At 39.5% G+C, this 24,887-nt stretch overlaps 2 protein-coding genes across 6 annotated transcripts; one reads left to right on the plus strand and one right to left on the minus strand.

Moving 5' to 3' along the window:
- Positions 1–683: 683 nt before the first annotated feature.
- LOC148862922 (uncharacterized) lies at positions 684–2,730 on the plus strand. The gene is made up of 3 exons (XM_088975720.1): positions 684–1,477; positions 1,578–1,726; positions 2,303–2,730. The coding sequence occupies exons 1-3, from the start codon at positions 1,219–1,221 to the stop codon at positions 2,411–2,413; spliced, it is 519 nt and encodes a 172-aa protein (XP_088831846.1). The 5' UTR covers positions 684–1,218; the 3' UTR covers positions 2,414–2,730.
- On the minus strand, positions 2,133–18,771 carry LOC148862923 (protein PLASTID REDOX INSENSITIVE 2, chloroplastic-like). Of its 5 annotated transcripts, none has more exons than XR_016109392.1 (4): positions 18,291–18,747; positions 18,025–18,123; positions 4,537–4,638; positions 2,133–3,624 (listed from the first exon to the last, which is right to left on the minus strand). XR_016109392.1 is itself a non-coding variant. In XM_088975719.1 (3 exons), exons 1-3 carry the CDS (start codon positions 18,543–18,545, stop codon positions 2,837–2,839), a joined length of 549 nt encoding a protein of 182 aa, XP_088831845.1. In that variant the 5' UTR covers positions 18,546–18,771; the 3' UTR covers positions 2,133–2,836. The 5 variants fall into 5 exon arrangements, 1 of the variants encoding a protein (XP_088831845.1); XR_016109391.1 differs by having other exon boundaries at positions 2,133–3,031; positions 18,291–18,707; XR_016109394.1 differs by having other exon boundaries at positions 2,731–2,945; positions 18,291–18,707.
- Between the last annotated feature and the right edge of the window lie 6,116 nt (positions 18,772–24,887).

Here is a 24,887-nt window from a genome sequence, read left to right on the forward strand (position 1 = left end):
ATCTATAGAAAAACGACAAAGGATTCTCTGGAGATTACAATTTACAAGGACGATACGGTGGGGCGGGGCAGGGCAGGTCTAAAGGTTATGGGGCCCTCTCGCTCTGGTCAGTCTGGTGATATGAGAATTTCGATTCGATGAGTAGTCCATCACAGGATGGAGCACTTTTTATCTAACAACGCCAGATTGGAATCCGAAATGGTGGGACCTAATTATGTCGCAATTTATTTTATGGGTTGTTCATATACCATTCATCCTCACACAGACACAGTAAACTGAGTAAAGAGAAGAGGGACTTCATATCAAATACAAACATACAAATAGGACAGGAACACCAGACTATTCCTCGTACGTATGCAACAATTTAAAAAGATGAGGAAAAAATAAATAAAAGAAAAGAAAGGAAGGGGAGAAGGGAATAATTAAAATCTTTAACAGAGCGTAGCTTTACAATTTCAACCCTTTTAAGTTTTAACGGTCGCATACACGCAGCACACAGAATGCAACTAAGCGCAGTGCGGAACGCCATACGACTCACGCGATAAACGCACTGCGCTAACGAGAGAGAGAGAGAGAGAGATGAAGATAAGGTGTGGGGGGAGTGTCAAATGTGCGTGTGAGACGGGACCCACCAGAGCAGAGCTACCGTCATGGTTTTATTATGGAATCTCTGACGCATCGATAGGCAACGAGGGTCTCTCTCTCTCTCATAAGTCATTAACATGCCGATGCCGTCCAATATCAGTGGTTACGGAATGATGACGCGTGGCGAGCATAGCAATATCCAAGGGATGCTGTTGCCCATCAGCCATCACCCATCGTTTATGGTGCAATTGTATATGGGTGGGGTAGTTTTGTTTGTTTCAACTTTCTACTTGGTTGAGGAATGAGGATGAGCATTTAAAGACTCATCAACGCTAGTAATTAGAAAGTGATAACCATACTACTCTCTACCACAGTAAGAGTGATCAAATTTTTGGTTTATTTGAAGTTTGGGCTTTTAATTGGGAAGGGAGGTCGGCATTGTCTGTTGCATACAGCCATGAACCATCAACACCAATTATCAGATTATATGTGCTGGATGCTGACCACCTCCTGCTACCCAAATTAACAAATAATACTGTTGCTTTTCAATCTTACAACTCAGACTTCTTTTTCTTGGTGTTATTGTTCTTTTTCTTTCTTCTTTTGAGTCAGTGAGAGAAGAGAGACAGAGAGATGGGGAATTGCCAGGCTATAGATGCAGCAACATTGGTAATACAGCACCCAGGTGGGAGAGTGGAGAAGTTATATTGGCCTGTTACTGCAAGCGAGATCATGAGATTGAACCCAGGTTACTATGTTGCTCTTATTATCGCTTTATGTCTCCCAGAGGAGGACAAACGTCAGGACGCTGTTCGAATAACGCGTATCAAGGTGCTCCGCCCAGCTGATACTCTTGTTCTTGGCCAAGCCTATCGTCTCATCACCTCTCAAGGTTTGGCGGTTGGCCTCCTTCTATCATTCTCTCTCTGTCATTTCTAAATGTTGAATTTAGTGTTTAATTCCTTTGCTCTCTTCTTTTTTATTTGTTGCAGAGGTCATGAAAGGACTCTGGGCAAAGAAACATGCAAAGATGAAGAAGATTCAAGCCGAATCCATTGAAAGACCACTAAGAATGACTGACAAGCAGACTTCAGGAAGTGAAGTACAAGGAAGAATGCCTGATTTAGAGAAAACGAACCAGGTGAAACTCATTTTTCCATTATTGGCAACCCTCAGTCGGGATTTTAGCCGGTGTTCCAAATGTTTGCATATTTAGAGTTCATAGGACCAAGTAATCCATACAGCACTGCACATCTCTCTGCCTCTACAGATCCAAAACACCACAGCACAAGCAATTTCCCTTCCCTTCTCTTTTTCTCTGTCTTTTTTTTCCGAGATACTCTTCCGTACTACTCAGATGCTGCATGAATTAATACAAAATAGAAAGAAACTTCCGAAGCCTATAATCCAGGACAAAAACCTAAATAATGTGTACTTGTTAAGCTATTTTCTTGAGAAGAAAATTGGGCTTTTTATTAACCGGAATATATTCAGAAGTTTGGTCTCTTCATTCTTACACACGCATGCATAATGCATTAGCGCCAAGATTTCCTCAGGAAATGGAAATGTTTGCTCGCTTCACACGGCATGTATTAACGCCAAATGTTTCCTCAGAAAATGGAAAAATATATCAGCTATCAGCTAAAACTGATTACAAATAAAGCTACCCGGTTCTGTTCATCTATGCTAATTGTAAAATCATGTTAAAATATTTCAGGTGTCAAGACATGAAAGACATCAACCCAGGACAATGTCGATGCCATCCACTTCTTCAAGGTCAAGACCATGGCGTCCTTCGTTACAGAGCATATCTGAAGCCAGTATCTGATGATGTTTCAACAAACCCCCACAACTATTACAATGGTCAGAATGATCAAAAACAAAGAAATTGGGGCTTCTCAACCAGAGACAAGTCCATCATGATAGTATTCTCAAACATGGGATAATAATTAGCGTGTTATGTCTACGGAGGTGGGTATGCTTGCTAGGTGATCCCAAAACTACCTCCAAGCACACAGCTCCCACATCCCTACTGGTTCAAAAGTAATACACCTCTTGTATACCCAAGAAAAAGAGCTCACGCATCCCAATGCTGTTGTAATCACACTACTATTCTGGAATGAAATTAGATCTTGCTTTACCATATGTTGATAATTCTCTCCCCTTGGAATCTTTGATAAAGCAGAATTCACAAACTTGTAACAGCATTGATTATATTCCACCATGTATGAAACGAGTATAAATTGTACAATCATTTGGGTGGTTTGCAGTTCCATAGCTCCCAGTCCTTATCAACATAGTTTTGAGCCCATAAGATAGCTGCTCGTGCAGCCACGGGTGCTCCTGGCAGCTTCTTCTCCCTGAGAGCAACCAACATGTCTGTGAAAGGTTCCACAAGGAGGGTTCCTGGGCCACCATACTCCTTATGCAAGAAATCACGAAATATCTGCACTTCACACCCAAATGCAGATAGTATATGGAAGTAGAAAGTAATGACATGTTTACACAACGAGTGGGTCTTGTAAAAGCCAAGCCAAACCATCAAGAGATGTATCTATAGAATCGAAGACTTTGTAAAGAGTTAGCAGTAGAAACTTCAAACTTCTACAGTATTACATACCAACACTAGATCTCATAGACCGGTTAAAGCATCAGTACAAGTATATGCCAAATCCAAGACCTTGGAATTATTTGCCCAAGCAAACAACAAAAAAGTGAAAGCAGCTAATGGAAGAACAACGTCAGTTTTGGAGTCACTCAGTGCACTTGAGACTAAAAAAATTGATTTTAGTGGGGCATGTGAGATGTGATTTTGGTGGAGGATGTTGATCAAAGATGTAAGATGCAATTAGCACAAGTGTCTCTGTCTGCTCTTTACAAAACCAAGGGAGATGCTTTTCTTCTTTTACTCTCTTTTCATCCGCTATTTGCCAAGTAAAACAGGGGCATTACATCCAGCAGAACAGAAGCCCTTGGGGTCATCCTTATCTAGCTTGGACAAGTTACGTGTTTATGTCTGTCTGTCATGTCTGACCTGCACTGGACAGTGTTGAAGAAATGCCTTGATCTAAGCATGATAATCTAGTTTAACAGGTGATAAAAAGATTATAGTTAATAGTTTTACACTTTCTCAAGATTTGAGAAATCTTGCAATCTCGGAAACTGAAAACAATTCAAATAATAAGTTGCAAGCCATGGCACACATTTATGGCTTCACAAGTTGGTATACCCAGATCAATCCAACTGGGAAATTACGTGCTCTAAATTCCCACTGCCTCATGAATATAGTTGCCAAATGGTCTTTTAGTTTGTACATGTAGTTCTCAATTTCCCTACTAATTAGGTGTAAGCAATTCCACATCCTTTTTTCCCACACAAAAATTTCTTCTTGGATAAATGAGTGCATGTTTAAGTGTCAATAGTACATCTTCAAAATACTCCTACTAGCAGAACTAGTCAGCATACTTGAACTGGTTGTACATGGAGAGCCCAATAAGTGTCTATACTGTGGCAGAGTGCCAGTGGCTCTGCTTCAGGATTTACTCTTTCCATTTCCTCTTCTGTTGACATCATATACCAAATTATTCATTGGCTTTTATAAAACCAGGAATGATATTTTTGCTGCTTACAGTAAGGCAGCCACATAAACCTTCTACACTCGTATCCAAATAAGACCCTAAAATTTCAACAATACAACTTTCGGTTGCACCTCCTATTGTATGAACATGACTATAACCTCGAATGCTTAATGATTCTAAAAAAACCTAAACAGTCCAAATTATCTGATATAATACCGAATGGAAAACCATCAGCATTCTCAACTTGGAGCATCATACATATTTTTATGGTTTCATTATTTATCAAAGAAAAAAAATCAAAACATGAAAAAAAGATATATCAATTCAACTAATGAAAAGACAATAGAATAAACTATATTACTGTTTATCTTACCCTTTGTGTAAATTATCGTATCAACATGTTTTTAAACCTTGCCACTCTGGTTATTTCTCAAACAACTCCTTCCAGAAATATTGGCATATCTCCCTTTGGGTCCTGAGATAAGGAGAACAGGTAAAATCAATTGTTCATATCTTTTATTTCAGATTACAATTTTTACTCATCAATCAGAGTATCCACTGAATGGAGTTGACAAACCCAAAAAAAAAGGCATGACCTAGGGGTTTCTCACATTTCAGCTTCAGCCAATCTACCATATGATCCATTTATACTTCTTTCTCCATTGATGATAAGGACAAATAATGCCTTGATAACTGACTCTAGTTTGAATATATATTCCTCCTCCTCCCAAGAAGCAGCCAGTTTGTGCCAAATTGTGACAATGAATTTGAGGAAAACATCAGGATCATCCACCTATAATCTTCCTGGTCCCACTTATTTTGATATTCTGCATATTCAAGTTTTTCTGCACTAAATCACAGAATTATTGATTTAAATAGGAAAAAACATCATATCATTAAGATCCGTGGTTGGGAAACATGTTCCGGTTTCAAACCTATCAGTTTGGTACATAGCTTATATAAGATCATTGCTAAGATGCTCTCTTTGAGGATTAAGAAAGTTCTCCCACATTTAATCTCCCTTAACCAAGGGGCTTTTGTGTAGAATAGGCAAATCATAGACCAAATCTTAGTTGCAAATAAATGTGTGGAAGAGATGAGAAGGAAGGGTAAGAAGGGCTTTATCTGCAAATTAGATTTGGAAAAGCTTATGATAATTATATATCTTGGTCTCCCTCTTGGTCATAATCCTAGGTGTGTCAGTTTTTGGGACCTGATGGTGGAGAGTTTTGCTAAGAGACTTGCCAACTGGAGAAGAGTTACATTTTTTAGGTAGAAGGATTACTCTAATCAAAGCTACCCTTGCTAATCTTCTGGTTTATTATTTGTCAGTCTTTAGGGCCCCCGGAAGTGTGACTGAAACTGGAGAAGATGATGAGAGATTTTTTTGTGGGAGCCAGTGAGGGGAGAAAAGATCACAGAGTTTGTGGGGAACATGTCAGCAAGAGAAAATCTAGGAGGATTGAGAATATTGAAAGAAGTTTTCTCTGATGGGAAAATGTCTATGGAGACTTCATATAGAAAAGGAAATGCTTGTAGAGATAGGGATAGTGAGGGTTAATATTGTAAATTTTCTTCTTATTGTACATATTTTTTTCATTCTTTCACCATGTATTATTCATCTTGTATACTACGGACAGATTTGTCCTTTTACTTTTCATTAATATAAATACCTTTCACTTGGTGTGGTCGACTCATTTAGACACCACAAAAATCTGTTCAACTTCTCTATTTCGAACTGCACTGACAAAGCTATGGGTAAAGATTGTGAAGATTATTCATGGGCTCTCAGCAAATGGATGGGACTTTGGAACATTGGCTAGGAATTCATGAGCTTCTCCTTAGAAAGATACCAATGCATTGTTGCTAGCTTTCCTTCTTTATATCGGGTATAAGGTTTGTAATGGGAATCATGTCAAATTATAAGAACATCTTTGGGTAGGGGACTCTCCATTGAAAGATCAATTTCCTTCTCTATATTTTCTTTCGAATTTTAAGAATCAGCATGTTTCCTCATTTTTCTCCCACTTTGATTCGGATTCAGGGTTGGATTGGGATTTGGGATTTAGAAGGGGATTGGGGAAAAGGTGATTTGAATGGGGTGACTGAACTCATCAATATTCTTTCTGGGGTTTTTGTGGACTAGTTGAATCAAGATCACAAAATTTAGACCCTCTTCCTAGCTGGCTCCTTTTGTTGTGCTTCATTTTTCAAAGCATTGTCTCATTCATTGCCCATTGTCGGTTTGTCCTTTTCAGTTAAAGAGATTTGGTGCCATCCCATTCCTTCTAGAGTTGGGGCCTTGTGTTGGGAAGTTTTTTTGGGGGGGAAATTAATACCTGTGACGTGCTTCAAAGAAGGAGAGCAAACATGTGCCTACCTCCACAATGGTGTGTGTTATTTAGAGCCAACGGTGAGATTGCCACCACTTATTAATCTCCTGTCCTTTTGCATCTTGCATTTGGGATTAGTTTTCTTCCTTGTTTGGGTGTAGGTGGACTCCCCCGAATGATTTGCAAGAATTACTTTCTTCATCTTCTCCTTTCATCTTGCCAAAAAATAGGGTGTTGGGACCCAAATACCTTCCCCGAACCCAACAAAGGGAGTGGAGCAAGCCACTACCCATCAGCAGTTCTCAAGGAGGCAGAAAGGACAGGCAACAGAGCCCCAGAATTAGTTACACACAGAGTTGGTTATTCTGCCGCCTTCCGCCAGAAGATATTCCCTCCATGATATTTTCCAGAGTTAGTTATCCTGCAAATCAAAGGATATTCCCTCTATGATTACACCTATAGGCCAGCTATATAAGGCCATACTCTTACAATGAAAGTTGAATGAATATTCCCTATTTTTCTCTCACTGAGTCCCTCTTTTCCTACCTTCCCTTCTCTTCTTCCTCTCCATTTCTATTTCAAGAGGTTAAGACACTCCCGAAGGGGCTTCCGAGGTGAGTGGTATCTCACCAAGTTGGTATCAGAGCAAGGTTGCAGACCAGCTATGCCGCAGACAAGATCCTCTACCATGGAAGATAGAGTCGACCAACTTGAGATTGGGTTCCACCAGGTACTAAACGAACTCAAGGATCTCAAGGTGGTCATCTCTAACCTCGCCTCCCAACAACAATCCAGCAAAACCAGTCATCCAACAGGGGCCGACGCCTCTGTTTCTGGTAGCTAGGGAACTGGGGGTTACCCCGCCGGAAAGGTTACTAAAATCAAATTTCCCAACTATTTCGGTGGAGATCCCATTCCTTGGATCTTCAGAGCAGAGAGATTCTTCGAGTATCATGAAACCCCTGCACACCAGCACGTCGCCATCACCTCCATTCACCTAGAAGGAGGCGTTATTCTCTGGCTCCAGTGGTATCGACAAACCCGTCCTCAGGTAACTTGGGCGAAGTTCACTGAAGCTCTGTGCATCTGTTTTGGGCCGACGGCATTCGTGGATTACAACTAACTCCTCACTCAACTAAAACAGACCGGGACAGTAGCAGACTACCAGCTCGAGTTCGAAAGAATGGCAACCAGGGTACATGGATGGCCGAAGAAGGCCTTGGCAGGGTGTTTTGTGGGAGGTCTCAGAGAAGACATCCGCCTGGAAGCGAGAGCTCTTCGACCAGCGACAGTCATGGGGCGGTGGGTATGGCTCGCCTGCAAGAAGAGAAGATTGATAGCATGCGCAGGACCAGCAAGCCATCCTACCCGAATGTGAGGGCTCCCCAGCGAGCCGAACAGCAACCCCTGAAACAAATTGGGGATTCTCAGAAGCCCATTTTGCCCAAGCCCACTGTTCCTTTCAAGCGCCTCTCGTGGGCTGAGATGCAGGCCCGACGCGAGAAGGGCCTCTGTTACAACTGTGATGACAAGTTTGGGCCGGGCCATAAGTGCCGGGTCTAGCGAGTGTTACTCTTTCAAACAGAGGAAGAACCGGAGGGGACAGAACCAAAGCACATCGAAGACTGTGAGCTGATATCAGGCGAACCAGAACCTGTCGGAGCCGAGATCTCCCTACACGCTCTCATGGGCCTCAACCCTCTTCAGTCCATGCGAGTAGAAGGAAGATTGGTTGGCCGATCTGTGATGGTTTTGATTGACAGTGGCTCTACTTTGAACTTCATCACTTGTTGTTTGGCAAAGCAACTAGGTATGACTATACACCCCACTCCTCTCTTTTCGATCCATGTGGCTAATGGGAATCGAATGTTATGTGATGGAGTATGTAAGAAGGAAAAGATCCTCATACAGGGTCATAATTTCGTGGTAAATCTCCACCCATTGGAATTCTCGGGGGCTGATATTATTTTGGGAATCCATTGGTTACGTGGCCTAGGTCCTGCACTATGTGACTGGGCCAAAATGACAATGGTAAGATGGACAAACCTTCCATTTACAAGGGGTGTGGCCCCCTAGTCCCCGAGGTGATACTTTAGCCTCTATAATACAGGCCTCCAAGGATGTTGGACAGCCATTGTTTATGCACTTAGGCATTCGGCCCACAGTTCCAATTTTAAACAATCAGGATTGTGACCAACCCACGGAAGCCCAACACAAGGCCCTAAGATCGATACTTGATCAGTTTGGTGACATATTCAAGGAACCGAACCAGTTACCTCCACCCCGGGCCCATGACCATCAGATACCTCTCTTACCAGATTCCAAACCAGCCAATGTGAGGCCAATTTAGATACCCTTATTTCCAAAAGTTGGAAATTGAGAAGGCAGTAAAAGAGCTACTAGACAAGGGGCATATACAGACCAGCACCAGCCCGTTTTCATCCCCCGTACTCCTAGTGAAGAAGAAGGATGGTAGTTGGCATTTTTGCATAGATTACCGGGCCCTGAATCAGATTACAGTGAAGGACAAGTTCTCGATACCCCTCATTGAGGAACTGCTGGACGAGTTAGGGGAAGCACAAGTGTTCTCCAAACTAGACCTGCGGTCTGGGTATCATCAGATCCGGGTTCACCAAGCTGATATCCACAAGACAGCCTTTAGGACCCACGATGGCCATTATGAGTTTCTGGTTATGTCGTTTGGTCTTACCAACGCCCCCTCCACCTTTCAGACCCTCATGAATGACATCTTCAAGCCATTCCTAAGGCAATTTATTCTGGTATTTTTCAATGACATTTTGGTTTACAGCAAGGATTGGGGCACCCATATGAAACATTTGAAACTTACCCTCACAATTCTGAGAGAGCACCAGTTGCATGCCAAATTGACAAAGTGTTCCTTTGGACAAAGACAGATTCGGTACTTAGGCCATGTGGTTGCTGCAGGGCGGGTCATGGCAGACCTAGAAAAGATAGATGCCATCCGAAAATGGCCCAAGCCCACTACTGTAAAGGCTCTTAGGGGCTTTCTTGGGCTTACTGGTTATTATAGGCGCTTCATTAAGGGGTATGGGCTTGTGGTCGCCCCTCTAACGCGCCTGTTAAAGAAGGATTCTTTTGGAGCAGTTTCTAGCCTTCCAGTCCTCACTCTTCCGGATTTCTCTCAGCCCTTTGAGATAGAGTGTGATGCATCGGGTGTCAGAGTGGGGGCCGTCCTGATGCAGAAGGGGCAACCCATTGCTTATTTCAGCAAGGCTCTCTCAACAGCTCACCAAAATCAGTCCACCTATGTCAAGGAATTGATGGCCGTGGTAATGGCAGTACAGAAATGGCGTACATACCTATTGGGACGCCAATTTATCATAAGGACAGACCAACGAAGTTTGAAGTACATAGCAGAACAAAGGGTGCACACCCCGGAGCAGCAAAAATGGCTTAGTAAACTAATGGGATTCGACTACCACATCGAGTATAAACCTAGGCCTGCCAACAAAGTAGTTGATGCCTTATCACGGGTAGAAGAGCTGGCCCAACTAACCTGCTCTCATCCCAGTTTTCCCTTGTTTGAAGCAATACGGCAAGAAGCCAGATCTGATCCGCAGCTGCAAGACATCAGGGAAAAGTGGAAACGTGACCCTTCTCAGGTTCCGGGTTACCAAATTGTGGGACCTGATCTTTTCTTCAAGGGCAGGTTTGTGGTTGCTCCAAATTCCACCCACAAAACCGAACTGCTAAGGTTGTTTCATGATTCCGCGTTGGGAGGACATTCAGGGGTGCTACGGACCCTAAAAAGACTCAGCAGCCACTACCATTGGGTAGGAATGCGCAAGGATGTATTGCACTATGTATCTGAATGCCAAACTTGCCAACAACAGAAATACCCCTCACAATCACTCGCAGGCCTTCTATAACCCCTCAAGATTCCAAAGCAAGTGTGGGAAAACCTCTCCATGGATTTCATCACTGGACTTCCTCGTTCTGCAGGGAAAGAGGTCATCATGGTAGTGGTTTACCATCTCACCAAGTATAGCCATTTCTCTGCTTTGCCTCACCCTTACACTGTAGCAATGGTGGCCGACATCTTCATACGGGACGTGGCAAAACTGCATGGAACACCAAGATCCATTGTCTCGGACCATAACCCTGCCTTCGTAAGTTCATTTTGGAAAGAGTACTTCCGATTGCAAGGAACCCAACTACACCCATCCACCAGCTATCACCCGCAAACTGATGGACAGACTGAAGCCATTAATCAATGCTTAGAAGCCTACCTTAGATGCTTCATAGGGGAGAAGCCTATAAAGCATCTTCATACGGGACGTGGCAAAACTGCATGGAACACCAAGATCCAATTGTCTCGGACCGTGACCCTGCCTTCCTAAGTTCATTCTGGAAGGAGTACTTCCGATTGCAAGGAACCAAACTGCACCCATCCACCAGCTATCACCCGCAAACTGATGGACAGACTGAAGTCATTAATCGATGCTTAGAAGCCTACCTTAGATGCTTCATAGGGGAGAAGCCTAGACAATGGGCCCACTGGCTTTCGTGGGCAGAATACTGGTACAACTCAACTTATCAGTCAGCTGCAAGAATGACACCCTTCAAGGCCCTATACGGCAGAGAACCCCCTCCCATATTACCCTATGAATATGGGTCGTCCAAGGTGGCAGAAGTAGAGACTCGCCTACTGGAAAGAGACGAGATCCTTAGACTGCTCAAGGCCAATTTGACAAAGGCCCAGCAACGAATGAAGATCAGCTATGACTCTCACCACCGCCCATTAGAGTTTCAAGTGGGTGATTTTGTCTACCTTAAGCTCCAACCTTACCGTCGGGTCTCAGTGGTAAGACAGGCTTGGCACAAGCTAGCTCCCAGGTATTATGGGCCGTATAAGTTGCTAGAAAGAGTGGGCCTTGTTGCTTACAGATTGGACCTCCCTGTTACCTCGAAGCTTCATTCGGTGTTTCACATCTCTCTTCTCAAGAAAGTTGTGAGAAATCATACTCCTATCTCATCTAACTTACCCCAATTCACTGAAGAAGGGGACATTTACATAGAGCCCATCAAAATTGTGGGTTTTCGATGGGTCCAACAAGGTGGGCAGGTTGTACCAGAAGCCAAGGTAGAATGGGTCGGGCTCCCCCCAGAAGACGCCACTTGGGAACCTTATCTAAGGCTGAATGAGAGGTTCCCGAACCTAGACCTTGAGGGCAAGATCAATGCTAAGGAGGGAGGAATTGTTGGGACCCAAATACCTTCCCCAAACCCAACAAAGGGAGTGGAACAGGCCACTACCCATCAGCAGTTCTCAAGGAGGCAGAAAGGACAGGCAACGGAGCCCCAGAATTAGTTACACACAGAGTTGGTTATTCTGCCGCCTGCCGCCAAAAGATATTCCCTCCATGATATTTTCCAGAGTTAGTTATCCTGCAAATCAGAGGATATTCCCTCTATGATTACACCTGTAGGCCAGCTATATAAGGCCATACTCTTATAATGAAAGGTGAATGAATATCCCCTGTTTTTCTCTCGCTGAGTCCCTCTTTTCCTACCTTCCCTTCTCTTCTTCCTCTCCATTTCTGTTTCAGGAGGTAAAGCCACCCTCGAAGGGGCTTCCGAGGTGAGCAGTATCTCACCAGAGGGGTAGGGTGTTGTGGAGATGGGGGGAGAGAGATTCTAGTGTATGGGGGAAAGGAATTCTAGTGTATTTACTGAGAAAGAAAGGAGCAAAGCTGATAACATAGACATCATCATGATCAAGATTGCTCATTGGGTGAGGACAATGGATCTTTTTTCTTCATTCTCAGTTGATGACATTATGTTTATGCTTAATTGGAAGGAGGTGGCTGAATCTGCACCTGTGTTTACAACATCTACAGTCAACTGGATCCCTCCAAAAAGAAGTTTCATCAAATCAAACTTTGATGGGAGTTTCTTAGGCGATCCAGGTACTTCTAGAATAGGAGTTTTAAGAGACAATGGAGGAAGGGTGGTGGCTCTATATTTGAAACCACTGCCGATTCTCTTCAAACTGAGGTATTGGGCCTATTGGCAGCAGTGGAAGGAATCCAAAAAGCAGCCTCTCTAAATATTACGAAGTTGATAATCGAGGGGAATTCAAAGCTGGTGGTTAATTGGCTGCAAAAAGAAGAACTGACCCATTGGATATTCAATAATGAAAAGAAAAAGATTAAACGATTAATTCAGAATATGGAAATGAAAGTTCAATGGGTGAAAGATGTGCAAATTCATTTGGAGTATTACAAGGTAGATCTCATCTTTTTTTAGTACAATTGTAATTGATTCCTTGTAATTTTCTGATTTTGGGGAGAGATAAGAGAGGTTATCTCTTCTTATTTCATTTGATGTAATCCTTCTAATTATCAATGAAATTTTCAGTTACTAATAAAAAAAAAAGTCCAATTTGGAGTATTACAAGGTATAGTCTATGTGCAAAGATGGATGCAGTCTACAACTCCATGTGGCAGAGCTATGAAAGCACACCTGAGGTTCCAGCCACTCACCATATGTCACTTGTAGGGGTGGCCACGAACCGAGCTCTTCATGAGCTACTCGAGCTCGGCTTGGCTCGGTTTCAATCGAGCTTTGAGCCGAGCACAAGCCTAATAAAGCTCAGCTCGTGAGGCTCGCGAGCCGAGCTTGAATAGCTACATACATACATACATGCATGCATACATATAATAATAATAATAATATATATATATATAATATTTTTATTTTTATATATAATAATAACTAATTATTATAATTCTTAATTTTTTAAATATCAAATAAAAAAATATTTTTATATGTAATTTTTTTATTTTTATAAAACACTTTTCTCAAGTCAAGCTTGAGCTTACGAGCTTTTGACTCGAGCTAAGCTCGAGCTCAAGGTCCTAGCTCGAATCGAGCTCGAGCTTGAGCCTTGTACTACCTTGGCGAGCCGAGCTCGAATAGCTAACTATTCGGCTCGGCTCGACTCGACTCGGCTCAGCTCAAATCCACCCCTAGTCACTTGGTTCAGTTTATTCCAATAATCTTGGCTGGGTCTCTATCTCAAGATGCCACTTGATACACTTCATTGAAATTCACCAAATGAGTGGTTGGTGAAAGCCTTTTTAAAATGCTTAACTGGATCTTACCTTTTTAGGCTAATTTTATGCAGTGGGCAATGACGTACATAAGTTGACCTAGGATCCTATCAATCCAATGGATTGGACTACTTACCACACCAATTGGATTTTAAAACATCAACTTTATGTCATGTCAAAAACCTATCCGATCAAAAAACTATCAATTTGTTGACTTTCATGTGTCCTTGTCCCACCCCATCAAGCTGCATCCATTTTTTACCACCCCACTCAGTTGCACCAACACTTTTAACAATGTAATTGGCATGAGAATGAAGCACCGAAGATTCAAAATTGACCCATTAATTGATGAGGTTTGCATGAGGGTACACATATTGAAGGTTGCCTAATGCCCTTGTAACTCCTTTGGGAACATATTTTTCCAAATTCTAGCTTAAAGGAAGGTACAATAAGCAACTACCTCTCAGAAAACAAGCTAAGTCCCTTTATTACCTTCATTGTTCTTATTATATCAACGTCAATGTCTTTTGGAATGGCAATAAGAGGTATGAGAAAACAGCTGCAATAATTAACAATGGATTTATGAAGAAAACTAAAAAAAACAATGGGAAGTGTCTTGATAGTAAATTACAAATTAAAAAAAAAAAAGAACAATGAATACAACTCTGGGCTTTTGACACTTTGTAAATGTACAAGACATATGGCATTCCATGAATGTGGCCCATAAAATTCTCAAGAAAAACATATTTTGTTGTGGAATATTATAGGACAACATTAGTGATAATGGGAAGTGTCTTGATAATAAATATATTCAGATTCTGCAACTATGACTTTTTTATCAGTAACAGAAATTTTATTAATGAAATAAAGTACAACAATTACAGCCTCCTATGGAAGGGGTAAACTCTCTAAGGCGTGTCTGAAGACACTAAAACTTGGGGGAGGTAATAATTGTTGGAAAATTGGGGTCACTAAATTGTTGGAAATTTGTTGGAAAATTGGAGCCACTAAAACTTGGGGGAGAAGCTCTAAGGCGTGTCTGAAGACACTGTCTTTAGAACGTTATTTGCCCCCACTCAGTTCCACTGAGTTTGCTTTTGGGTTACAGGAAAATCTGTTCCCAGGATACAACAGAACCTTGGGCGAGAATCTGCAACCAGCAAAGTTGAAGAGTCTCCGAAGAAACCTTTTGTGAGACAATAGCAGATCAAACTAAGAGAGACAAGAGTGATTTCGAAAAATTTATGTTCAATTGTTTGATTCACGCTCCTTAAATAATTTCTAGAGAGTCATGGTGCAGAGGAAGGTATTGGTTCAGAAAAAGGCACCCTGAACAGTCACAATTTCAAACCTTGTGACTATTAAAAAGGCAGTTAACAGTTAATGACTGTTAACTTTGAATAGTGCCCCTTGATCACACCCGATCAAATCATAACTGTTGATGTTTCAACGGCAAGCAAAGTGCACCTCATTACACCACACACACACGCTCACATGAGTGCATGCGCGTTGCATGGTAGCAAGCCTCCATACTCTCCTCTATATTTCCAAGGAGTGTAAATAAGCTCCAATTTAAAAACTCAAAACAATTTTAGTAATTTTCCAATTTGGGACAGGTTGAAAATTGGTTTTAGTAAGAGAAAAACTATTTTCCAAAATATGTGTGCATGTGTGTTTTTCATATAATTGATCAATCAAACTCCATTGTTTGGCTAATGCATCTACAAAGGAATTTGCACTCCGTTTGATCCACTGTCTTGCACGAAATCAATGCAATCCTATACTTCCATTACAACATCAACGGGTATATCCCATCTACTCAAAGGCAAAGAAACCAAGTAGTACAAGGATATTAAAAAAGAAAAAACTAAGTAGTACCTCCCTATCAAGTGGAAATCCTTTGACATATGAGTTTGAGCTTAAGGAGACAAACAGGTCTAAATTTTATCATGGAGATGTAGTTGAAAGAAGTTTCCATGGCTTGAGCTTTAATTGCCCTTTAAGAAGATGTTTTATTAGAATGAATGAATGAACAACATTAGCAAATTGGGGGTTATCGGAGTTGCAGAGAGTGAGCAAAGCGAGGGGCGTGAGAATTAAAGTTATAATAAAATGTCTTCTTAAAAGGCAATTATAAAATCATTATTTTTTATGTGATAATTAAAATTTTAAGACCCTAACGTGGACTTGTTTGGGCTTGCCTCGAGGGGCATGGTACAAAGGTGGCTCGTAGAATCAGGAATGCAATATGTTTTGCATCACATTAGCTACTTGAAGTAATGCAATTGAGGAAAAAAAGAGATTGTGGGTTTTACATGCTTGAAAGTGCTTTATATGTTTGATTTATTTTTAAATTTTCGCTTGAATACGTTCTACATGTTATGTTTATGTATTCTAATTTTAGATAATAGGTTTTTTAAAACATTTATTTTAAAATTTTTAAGCTTATATATTTTTATTAATGTTATGTTTAATATTTTTTATTTTTTTGGCAGTTTTTTGAATTTTCTGATATTTCTTTATTTTTTTAGCATTTTTTTTTATTTCTCCGCCTTGCTTCAAAAAGGTGTGCGCCTCAAGCACAAATTGCCCCTTGCACTTTTAAAACACTCAGGCAAGACTGATCATACCTATGACACTATGCATGAGACCAGAGGCCTTATTGTAATTATTTCAGTTTTCATCTATAAGGAAGAGGGATCAATTAGCCTGTCCTCTAATTCCATAAAATTCAAGTTTATAACGTTAGCTTGTCCAATTTGAGTCTTTATTTTCTCTATCCACCCACAATTGTAACATCAACTACAACAATGTCAGCTGGTTTTGTATGAGCTCTTAATCTTATATCAAGCAAATTTTAAACAAAAGGTTTAAACAGAATCTGACTAAACTCCTAGGACCAAATCCTAAAGAGAACAGATTTATTCAACATCAAGATTGTTGAATCACCAAATCTTCAGTCAATGACCCAATGTTTTGAACTTATGGGTCAGCTTTTGAACTTTATTTTATACAAATTCAATCCATCTCCCATAAAAGCGCTTAGGCAATGCACAAGGTAGCCCCAAGGTATCTTGCTAACAACTACGGATGTTGCAGAAATTGCAGTTCTGTTCTGATGGGGATTTAGTTTAAACCTTCAGTTATATTGCAAGTCCATTCTATGGATTTTCCGGTGACAAATTAAAATTCATCTGTACTTTCTACAAGAGTGCAATATTACCCATATATAACAAGACACCATACAGCACGATCTTCCTAACTTCTCAAAAGTAAGAACAAAAGGAAATTGCCATCTAGATAGTCATGAGGAAATCATAATTTCTTTAGCAGTAGTCCATCTTGATCAGACTTTTTTTTATATTTTTAAGATATATTCAAGATATAAAAGGAAAAAAAAGGCAGAACTGAAGCTACTTTTAGAACTCTCAGCTTGCATCAATCTTCACACTCTTGCTCCCCTAGTTTAGTTTTGTATTCCCATAGAGTAAGTTAGAACTTTTGCTGCCAGAATAAATAATAACCTCTTTTAGTGTCTTTAACATATTCTTAAGACATATTCAAGATCACAAAAAGAAGATTCGTGTCATAATCTTTCATAAAGTTTGATTATGTATCTCTTATGGATACCATAATGTGCACAACAATGCACACAAAGAGATTGTTTGATATGCCAAATTCCTATTCTGAAATGTATGATATCAGATAGTCACACTGAAGGAAAGGTACATAGCCATTACTAGGGAGCTTTTAGGTCAAGTGTCTAGGTTTGCAAGCATTCTATTGTTAAGATGTTCCAAGACAAGACTAACAAATCAGCTTTTCTGGCAAGCCAATAAAGCCCATTTCCTACCTTTTATAAGGGCCCTTTAACGCAATATAAATGCATTAACTAGTATTTTGTGAGGAGATAGATTCCCATCAATTTAGCTGGCTAAATAACATTCTACAGAGAAAAAGAAAATAGCACCATCTTTTAATTTGGGAATTGGGATTAATATGCCCGCTAATATGCTCAGAGTCTAACCAATCAGTTTTTCTCCGAAGTGAATTCACACCCATTAACTGTTTACTAAGGGATATTCCCAACTTAAATGCATGGATTAGTATTTTGGGAGGTGATGGCAGGACATAAACCAGATAGGTCAGGGAAATTCAAAAAATAAACCAAGAGAATCAACTATACTTACAAAATTAAGCAAATCATGCATTATACTTGATACGCAGAAGTTCAACAGAAAAAACAGAGTTTATGAAAGCATAAGAGATTGAATTAGCCTAGGTAGAATATGGTTAGACCCTCCCAGCTTCGCAGTAGAAAAATCAAAGCAAAAAGCGGCTATTCTTGGAAAATACTATTTTCTTAACTGGAGAACGTCTTTACAACAGGAACCGTGAAGAACATAACTCGATAAAGTCTGGAAGCATTACCTCCACACAGACATCTACAACCGTGTGAAGGTCATCTCCAAAGGTGGCCTTGTCCTTGAGTAGCTTCTTCAGAAGCTGATCCCTGAACTTCTGAGTTTCCTGTGAAACCATAACCCCGTTAAAATACACTTTCATGTCTGGTTGGTGTGCTGGGGGTGACTCCAGATATAGAAGGAAAAAAAAAAAACGGACTCAAAAGGAAGAAAATTATCACTAAATGAACAATCGAAGAAATGGGAAATCGAGAGAGAGGGAGAGAGACTCACAGCTTCGGCAAATTCCGGAATTGGGTCGGGATACACGTATTTCTGCTGCGCTGTTGCTCTGAGGAGTTCTATGGAAATCTTTGCGGGGATGGGTTTTCGAAAGCAAGATGAGGACAAGTTTGGAGAATGAGTATGCAGGAGAAGAGAGAGATTTGGTAGATTAACAAGAACGCCAGAACATCTGCTTTTGGTGAGGGAGACTGGAGAAAGGGAGACGAGAGGGGGAGTGTAGAAATTTAAAGAGTAGAGCGCCATGAAATTCAAAGACTAGAGCGCCGTGGTGCCAGATACTGCAACATTATAATTTACAATGACGTGCCTCGCGCTGTTTGTTACAAGCAGATACGGACTCGGGAGTCGGGACTCCGGCACAATCCCTTCAGGTTTTCAGCTTTCACTCTTTCAGGTTGCGGGAACGGAGAGATATCTAGACCAAACCGGTAAATTGTGGTTTGATAAATTTTCAACAAACCATTGAACCAACCTATTCTATTATAGTATAGATTTTTATTTTCTTACGGAGTTCGGATCTGATCCTAAAAATAAAAAAAAAACTTAAGCATCTCCGGTCCAATGAGTCCATTTATAAATGGATTGGATCCAATTCGGTCCAAATCTAATACAAATAAAATCCAATCCAATCCATTAAAATGTAAATTGATTGGATTGGATCCAATCCAAACCAAATGAAATATCAAAAATTATATATAAAAAATAGAACATATAAAAATTACAAAAATATATTAAAATGAAGAAATCTAAAAATTACAAAAATATCCCCTTTTGGCATTGAAAAAGCACTTTTATAAAAGTACTTTCATAGAAGTGCTTTTATAAAAGTACTTTCATAGAAGTGCTTTTGTAAAAGTACTTTCGTATAAGTGCTTCTGCAAAAGTACTTAAGTACTTTCATAGAAGTGCTTTTGTAAAAATTATTTCATAAATGTACTTTTATAAGTGCTTTTATAAAAGTACTTTCATAAAAGTGATTTCGCAATAATGCTTTTATAAAAGTGCTTTCGTAAAAGTACTTCCGTAAGTTATTTTGTAAATGTGCTTTCGTGTAAAATTACGTTTGTAAAAATGCTTTTATAAAACTGCTTCCGTAAATGTGCTTTCATAAAATCACTTTTGTGAAAGTCTCGTAAAAGTATTTTTGTAAAAGTACATTTCATAAAATTATTTTTATAAAAGTGCTTTCGTAAAAGTGATTTTATATTGTCTCCAGTTTTGATCGGTTTCAAATTGGACAAAGGTTTGACCTCGTGATTGAGTTATTTGAAATTTGGTTTAGATCCAATTCAGAATAATAAAAATATAGACCAATTAATTTTAAATTGACCCAATCCAATAATTATACAGATTATCCAAATATGATTTGATAATATTTGAATCGGATTAGATCCAACTGAAAACCGGCCACTGACACCCCTACTCTCTAAGAAGTAGATTAGGGTTGTTTATAACAAGACCCAAACTGACCAACTTGGTCCGATCCAACCCGAGTTGGCTAGTTTTTCTTCAACATCGATCGGTTTTGGGTTACAAAAAAACATAAACCGATGGTTCGGTTCAGTTTCAGTTTTCACACACGAAAACTGAAACTGAACCGACCCGAACCAACTTAGATATTATATATATATATATATATATATTTGATATATTTCAGTTTTAATATATATTTCAGATATATGTGGAAATATATATATTTCAGCTTTATTTCAAAAATATACATATTATATATAAAATATCAGTTTTAATCCATCAAATCATTTTTAATTTCCAGGCATCCAACCTTTGTTTTGTTAGACTTGAATCCTTTACCGTTTATACCGAGAGAATCATTCACAAAACCGACACAAACCGATTCAAACCAGCCAAATCAGTTTTATTTTGTATTGGATCGGTTTCAGTTTTATTTCTAGATGAACCAACCATATCGGGTTGATTGAAAAAATGTCAATAAAACAGTCCAGCCCGACCCATAAACAGCCCTAAAGCAGATCCCAGTTTTACGTAACGGGATAACCCATCCCCCAACCCAGTGCAGACGGGATTCTATTCCAAGACGTCTCCGCTACAACCTGTCAAACTATTCTCTAATGATATTTTATTTTATGACAGTTAAAAGGCCCGTTAGGGTAGGCGGCACTACATAAGCCAAAGTCAAAACAAATGGATAGCTTCGCACAATCTAAGAAAAAAAACTTTCTTGATAAAGGGTTTAACCAAACAACTTTTCAACCTCCATCAAAAGAAACGCTGATTTGGTGGTGAGTTTGCCAGTTTTCTCATAAACAATAATAGAATCAAACACCATATGTATTTGGTAGATCTTTCATTTATTAATTAAACATTAATAGAATCAAACATTATATGTATTTGGTAGAATTTTTATTTATTAATTAAACATTTGTATTTAATTTATCTTCAAAACAAAAAAAAATAATAATAATAATACTAACCATTTATGACAAGTAAGTACCACATCAATAGAATAGTGAATAAAGACTGACTGTTGGGAAAATGTTAAAATGAAGTTTACTCCAATAATAGATATACATATAAACCAAGACTAACTTTTGTAAGTATCTATGCATCACCATGTTGAACTAAATACTGATTTGACATGGTATGACAGCTTTTTGATAAAATTAAAATGCGATATTAAATGAATAATATACACATAAACATAAGTATATATAGTTTCTCCTAAAAACATATTATATATAATATGTTTTATTTCAATTTAGAGTTTAGTCTGGTTTTTAAAAGTTAAAAAATCAGACCAAACATGAAAGTTACAACCTGAGAAATTGGCAAATTAGTTTCAATTTGGTTCTGGTGGGGTTTGGCAATCTAGACCATATAATGAATACCGTCTTCAAGGCCGTGGGTTTGAGTTCAGATTCTGTCAGGGCAAGTCGGTGCTTGCACCGTTCAAGCAGTCCCTTGCAACCATGTAAAGGTTGTTGGAACAGGTTTTGCCTTGACCGAAGCCGGACTCACAAGTTCCCACTTTGATAACTTCCACAACTACAAATTGGATCTGCTCCAAACGGACATGTAAAACTGGCTAAATAACCCAGACATGAATAAACACATGTAGCAGCTAGCAGGTAATACGATAATGTGAATTGGGATCTGTTCCTCACAAAGTGCGTCTCACACTGACCTCACAGCCACATCCCACTTTGTATTGGGAACATCTCCCCTTGAATAATAAATACAATTACGGGAGATATTCCCAATGTATGGCCAGGATATGCTGTGAGATCAGTGTGAGACGTGCTTTGTAAGGAGCAGATCTGGGCTCTAATAAAGCATCACTGATGTTAGTGGTTATCACATTCATGGATTAGGCTTGGGCGGGGCTTAGCATCTAGGATTAGGGGCTTAACCAAGCCCCAGGCCTAAGACCCAGCCCAATAAAACCTGGGCTAGATTTTTGGGCTTTTGTCTGGGCTTTAAATACATGTCATATTACAATTCATTATAGACAGACATACTTAAATTTGGGACTGTTAAAAAATAAGTGCTTATTCAAATAAATACTTATTTTGGGTTGAGACCACACATATAAGCACTTATTTGAGTTTGGAAAATAAGCCTAAATAAGTGTTTATTCGTAAGAATAAATACTTAAAAATAAGTTCAAAATTGAACTTATTTTTAAGTGATTATTCAATAAGGGCTTATATCCTTTTTGGTCTATCTTGACCTGCCACATCATTCTCAAAACGCTGATACTATCCATGTTTGACATAAGTGTTTTTTCATCAAACACTCATGCAAATTTAGTAGAATAAGCACTAAAATAAGTAATTATTCAATAAACATTTTTTTTTTCTAAATAAACACTACCAAACTCAGCGTAATAATTTGCATGAAGTAGCCACCTCATAGCCATCAATTGGTAGGAATTCCCTTTAGGCGTTATCCCTTAGGCTAGGGCCTTGAGTGTGGCAATGGGCAAAATACTGATGATGGTGAGATTATGTGGTGGTCTCTCTCAGTTTCCGTTTTGGGTTGTGGGTTGGGCTGGGTTCAATTAGGCTATGTTTGGTTTGTAAGAAAATGTAAGGAAAGGAAAGCAAAGGTAGAAAAACCTTTACAAACCTTGTATAGGTTTCTCTGTTTTTTCCTTCATTTCCTTATCTTTTCCTTCAAGCCAAACACAGCCTTAATGTCAATTGATTGGCCAGAATGCCAGAACCAGCTACATGAGTTTTTATTTTATTGCCAAAGAGTAACTTGTTCTTTCTTCTTCTATGATGGAAGGAACGGTTGGTGAATGGTATGATTTGACCGTTTCAGTCAATGGTGAATCGAATTGAATTGGACCGGACCACATCAGGTTTGTGCACAGGGTTAAGACCGGACCGACTGACCCAAACTGGGCCTGACCCGACTAACCCAGGATTCGGGTCAGGCTGTGTGGATATTGGTCGAATGGACGGTCCAGATCGGGCAAAGCACGTGGAGGTCGAATCATCCTGCCCAAAGCCATTTCGGATTTGGGTCGGCCCAGATCGTTGGAGTGTGTGAATATTGGTTATATTGGACAGAGCAAGCGGCACTGAGACATCCCTCCCAAGGTCTATTTCGGATTCGGGTTGACCCATATTAATATATGTTGGATTGGGTCAGCCTGAGTTGAACTGGTCCGGACTCGGGTCAAATTGATTTGGATTTATGTTGGGTGAAGTGTATTGACTCAAGACAAACTAAATTTAGTCAATTATTAATAGAAAATTAATGCATTAATTATAAATGATTTGATTTAAATGAAGAAAACAAAAAAAAATATATATATAAGGATTAATACTTATATCTATAATGATTAACCCAATTGTTATCCACAAGCCAATCCATTTAAATGGATGAATTGGGTGATAAATTGACCATACAATCCGTCAAGTAAATTGGCATGTTGAATGAATTAGATACTGAGTGGATTGGATTAAAAATTGCCACCCCTAAATATGAATACAAAGAGTAGGGGGAAAAAAAGATGATGGGGATCGAAGTGACCAATTTGTTGGTGCTTTAAGCCTTTTAACTGTTTTTGTTTGTTAAAGAGACCAACCATTCATGAGCGAATATATTATACCGACTCAACACATGAATACAAGATTTATATGGTTTGACAAAATATGAACAAAATGATTTCGGCAATGATTATAAAAGTTATACAATCAAAAGAAATGATAGAACATATAAAGCACCCAGATATCTTAATCCAATTTAGAAGAAAAGCAAAAAACACAAGCACTCAAATTGGTTCTAAAAATAATCAAATTGAAATTAGTTCATTCTCAAAATGGAAATCACTCCATAAATCAATATATGCCATTTTATCCACTATCTACACAACATTCTTCAATCAAAACCAAATATTAAAGGAATATTGTTAAATGCTTTAACTTGTTGGATGCCGTATCACCCAATCAGACTGGACAGCTTATATACACAACCATTTTTCTTCTTGGTCAATATCTGAGAGGTGACAGTGGGAGGGGAGAGAGAGAGAGAGAGAGAGAGAGAGATGGGGGTAGATTAGTAGATTCATGAGGCCAGGTGCTTTCTTCTCTGCTGTCTTTTTTTCTGGTGTAGTTTTAAGAATTTTCACTGCAAGTGACTTTGATGTATGTCAGTTTTGATTGCCATTTGCCAGTATTGCTGACTCGTTTAATTAGTTGAAAGTATTCTGCACATGGAGGTAGCCAGTTGGGGGCGTATTACTTTTTTCTTTTTTTCCGGGTTTTGGCTGGTTCTGTATATTCCTAATGGGTTTTGTATGCCACTATACATGACATTTTAGCAGAGTTTTTGTGTTACACCGAGGTGGCGGATTTTCTAGTAGTCAAGTTGCTCTGAAAACACATTTAAACGATACGGGAATCTCCCCCTTGGCATGCAACATGATTGGAGGCAGACAAGGCCCCATTAATTTGTTCTTTTCTCCCTCATCTCCGCCCACGACCATTCAATTCCATGTAAGGATTAAAGAATTGTAAGACAGATCCCAGATTACAAGGGTATGCCGGAAGTCCATAAACCATGATCATTGGAAATTCTAACCCATCTGGATCTCTACATTAATTTTAGGCCAAGGTAATAATCCATATATCAATTGTAGGAAATTATGATGGAAATCTAGGTAAGCCCAGTTGACATTAGGTTAGGTGTTCAACGTTTATAAAAAGGCAATTTGCATCTCATGAAGTGATTCATACGGCCCCAACATCAAGGATATATAGTCCACCCAGTACCCCCACATCAGAAACACCATTGAAGTTTTTTTTTTTTTTTGAGAGAGAGAGAGAGAGCGCCTTTGACCTGGATATCAATCACCAACTTCTATCCTTCCATGAGACATGCAAGCGTCCATCCAAGTGCTCCAACGACAAAACTCTAATGGAAACAGAGTAGGCTGTTTCAGGGAAGCTCCCCTCCTTGCCCATTACAAATTTCCCCATTCACTCGCATACAAACACAAACACCTTGAAAACTGTACATTGGTTCTGGGTCCCATTGTTGTGGACAAAGTGTGTTGTTTTACTACAAATCAAACCTAATTAATCTCCTAAATCA

The sequence above is a fragment of the Nelumbo lutea genome, chromosome 3 (assembly GCF_056320005.1).
Source record: "Nelumbo lutea isolate HS-2025 chromosome 3, American lotus-T2T, whole genome shotgun sequence".
Lineage (NCBI taxonomy): Eukaryota > Viridiplantae > Streptophyta > Magnoliopsida > Proteales > Nelumbonaceae > Nelumbo > Nelumbo lutea.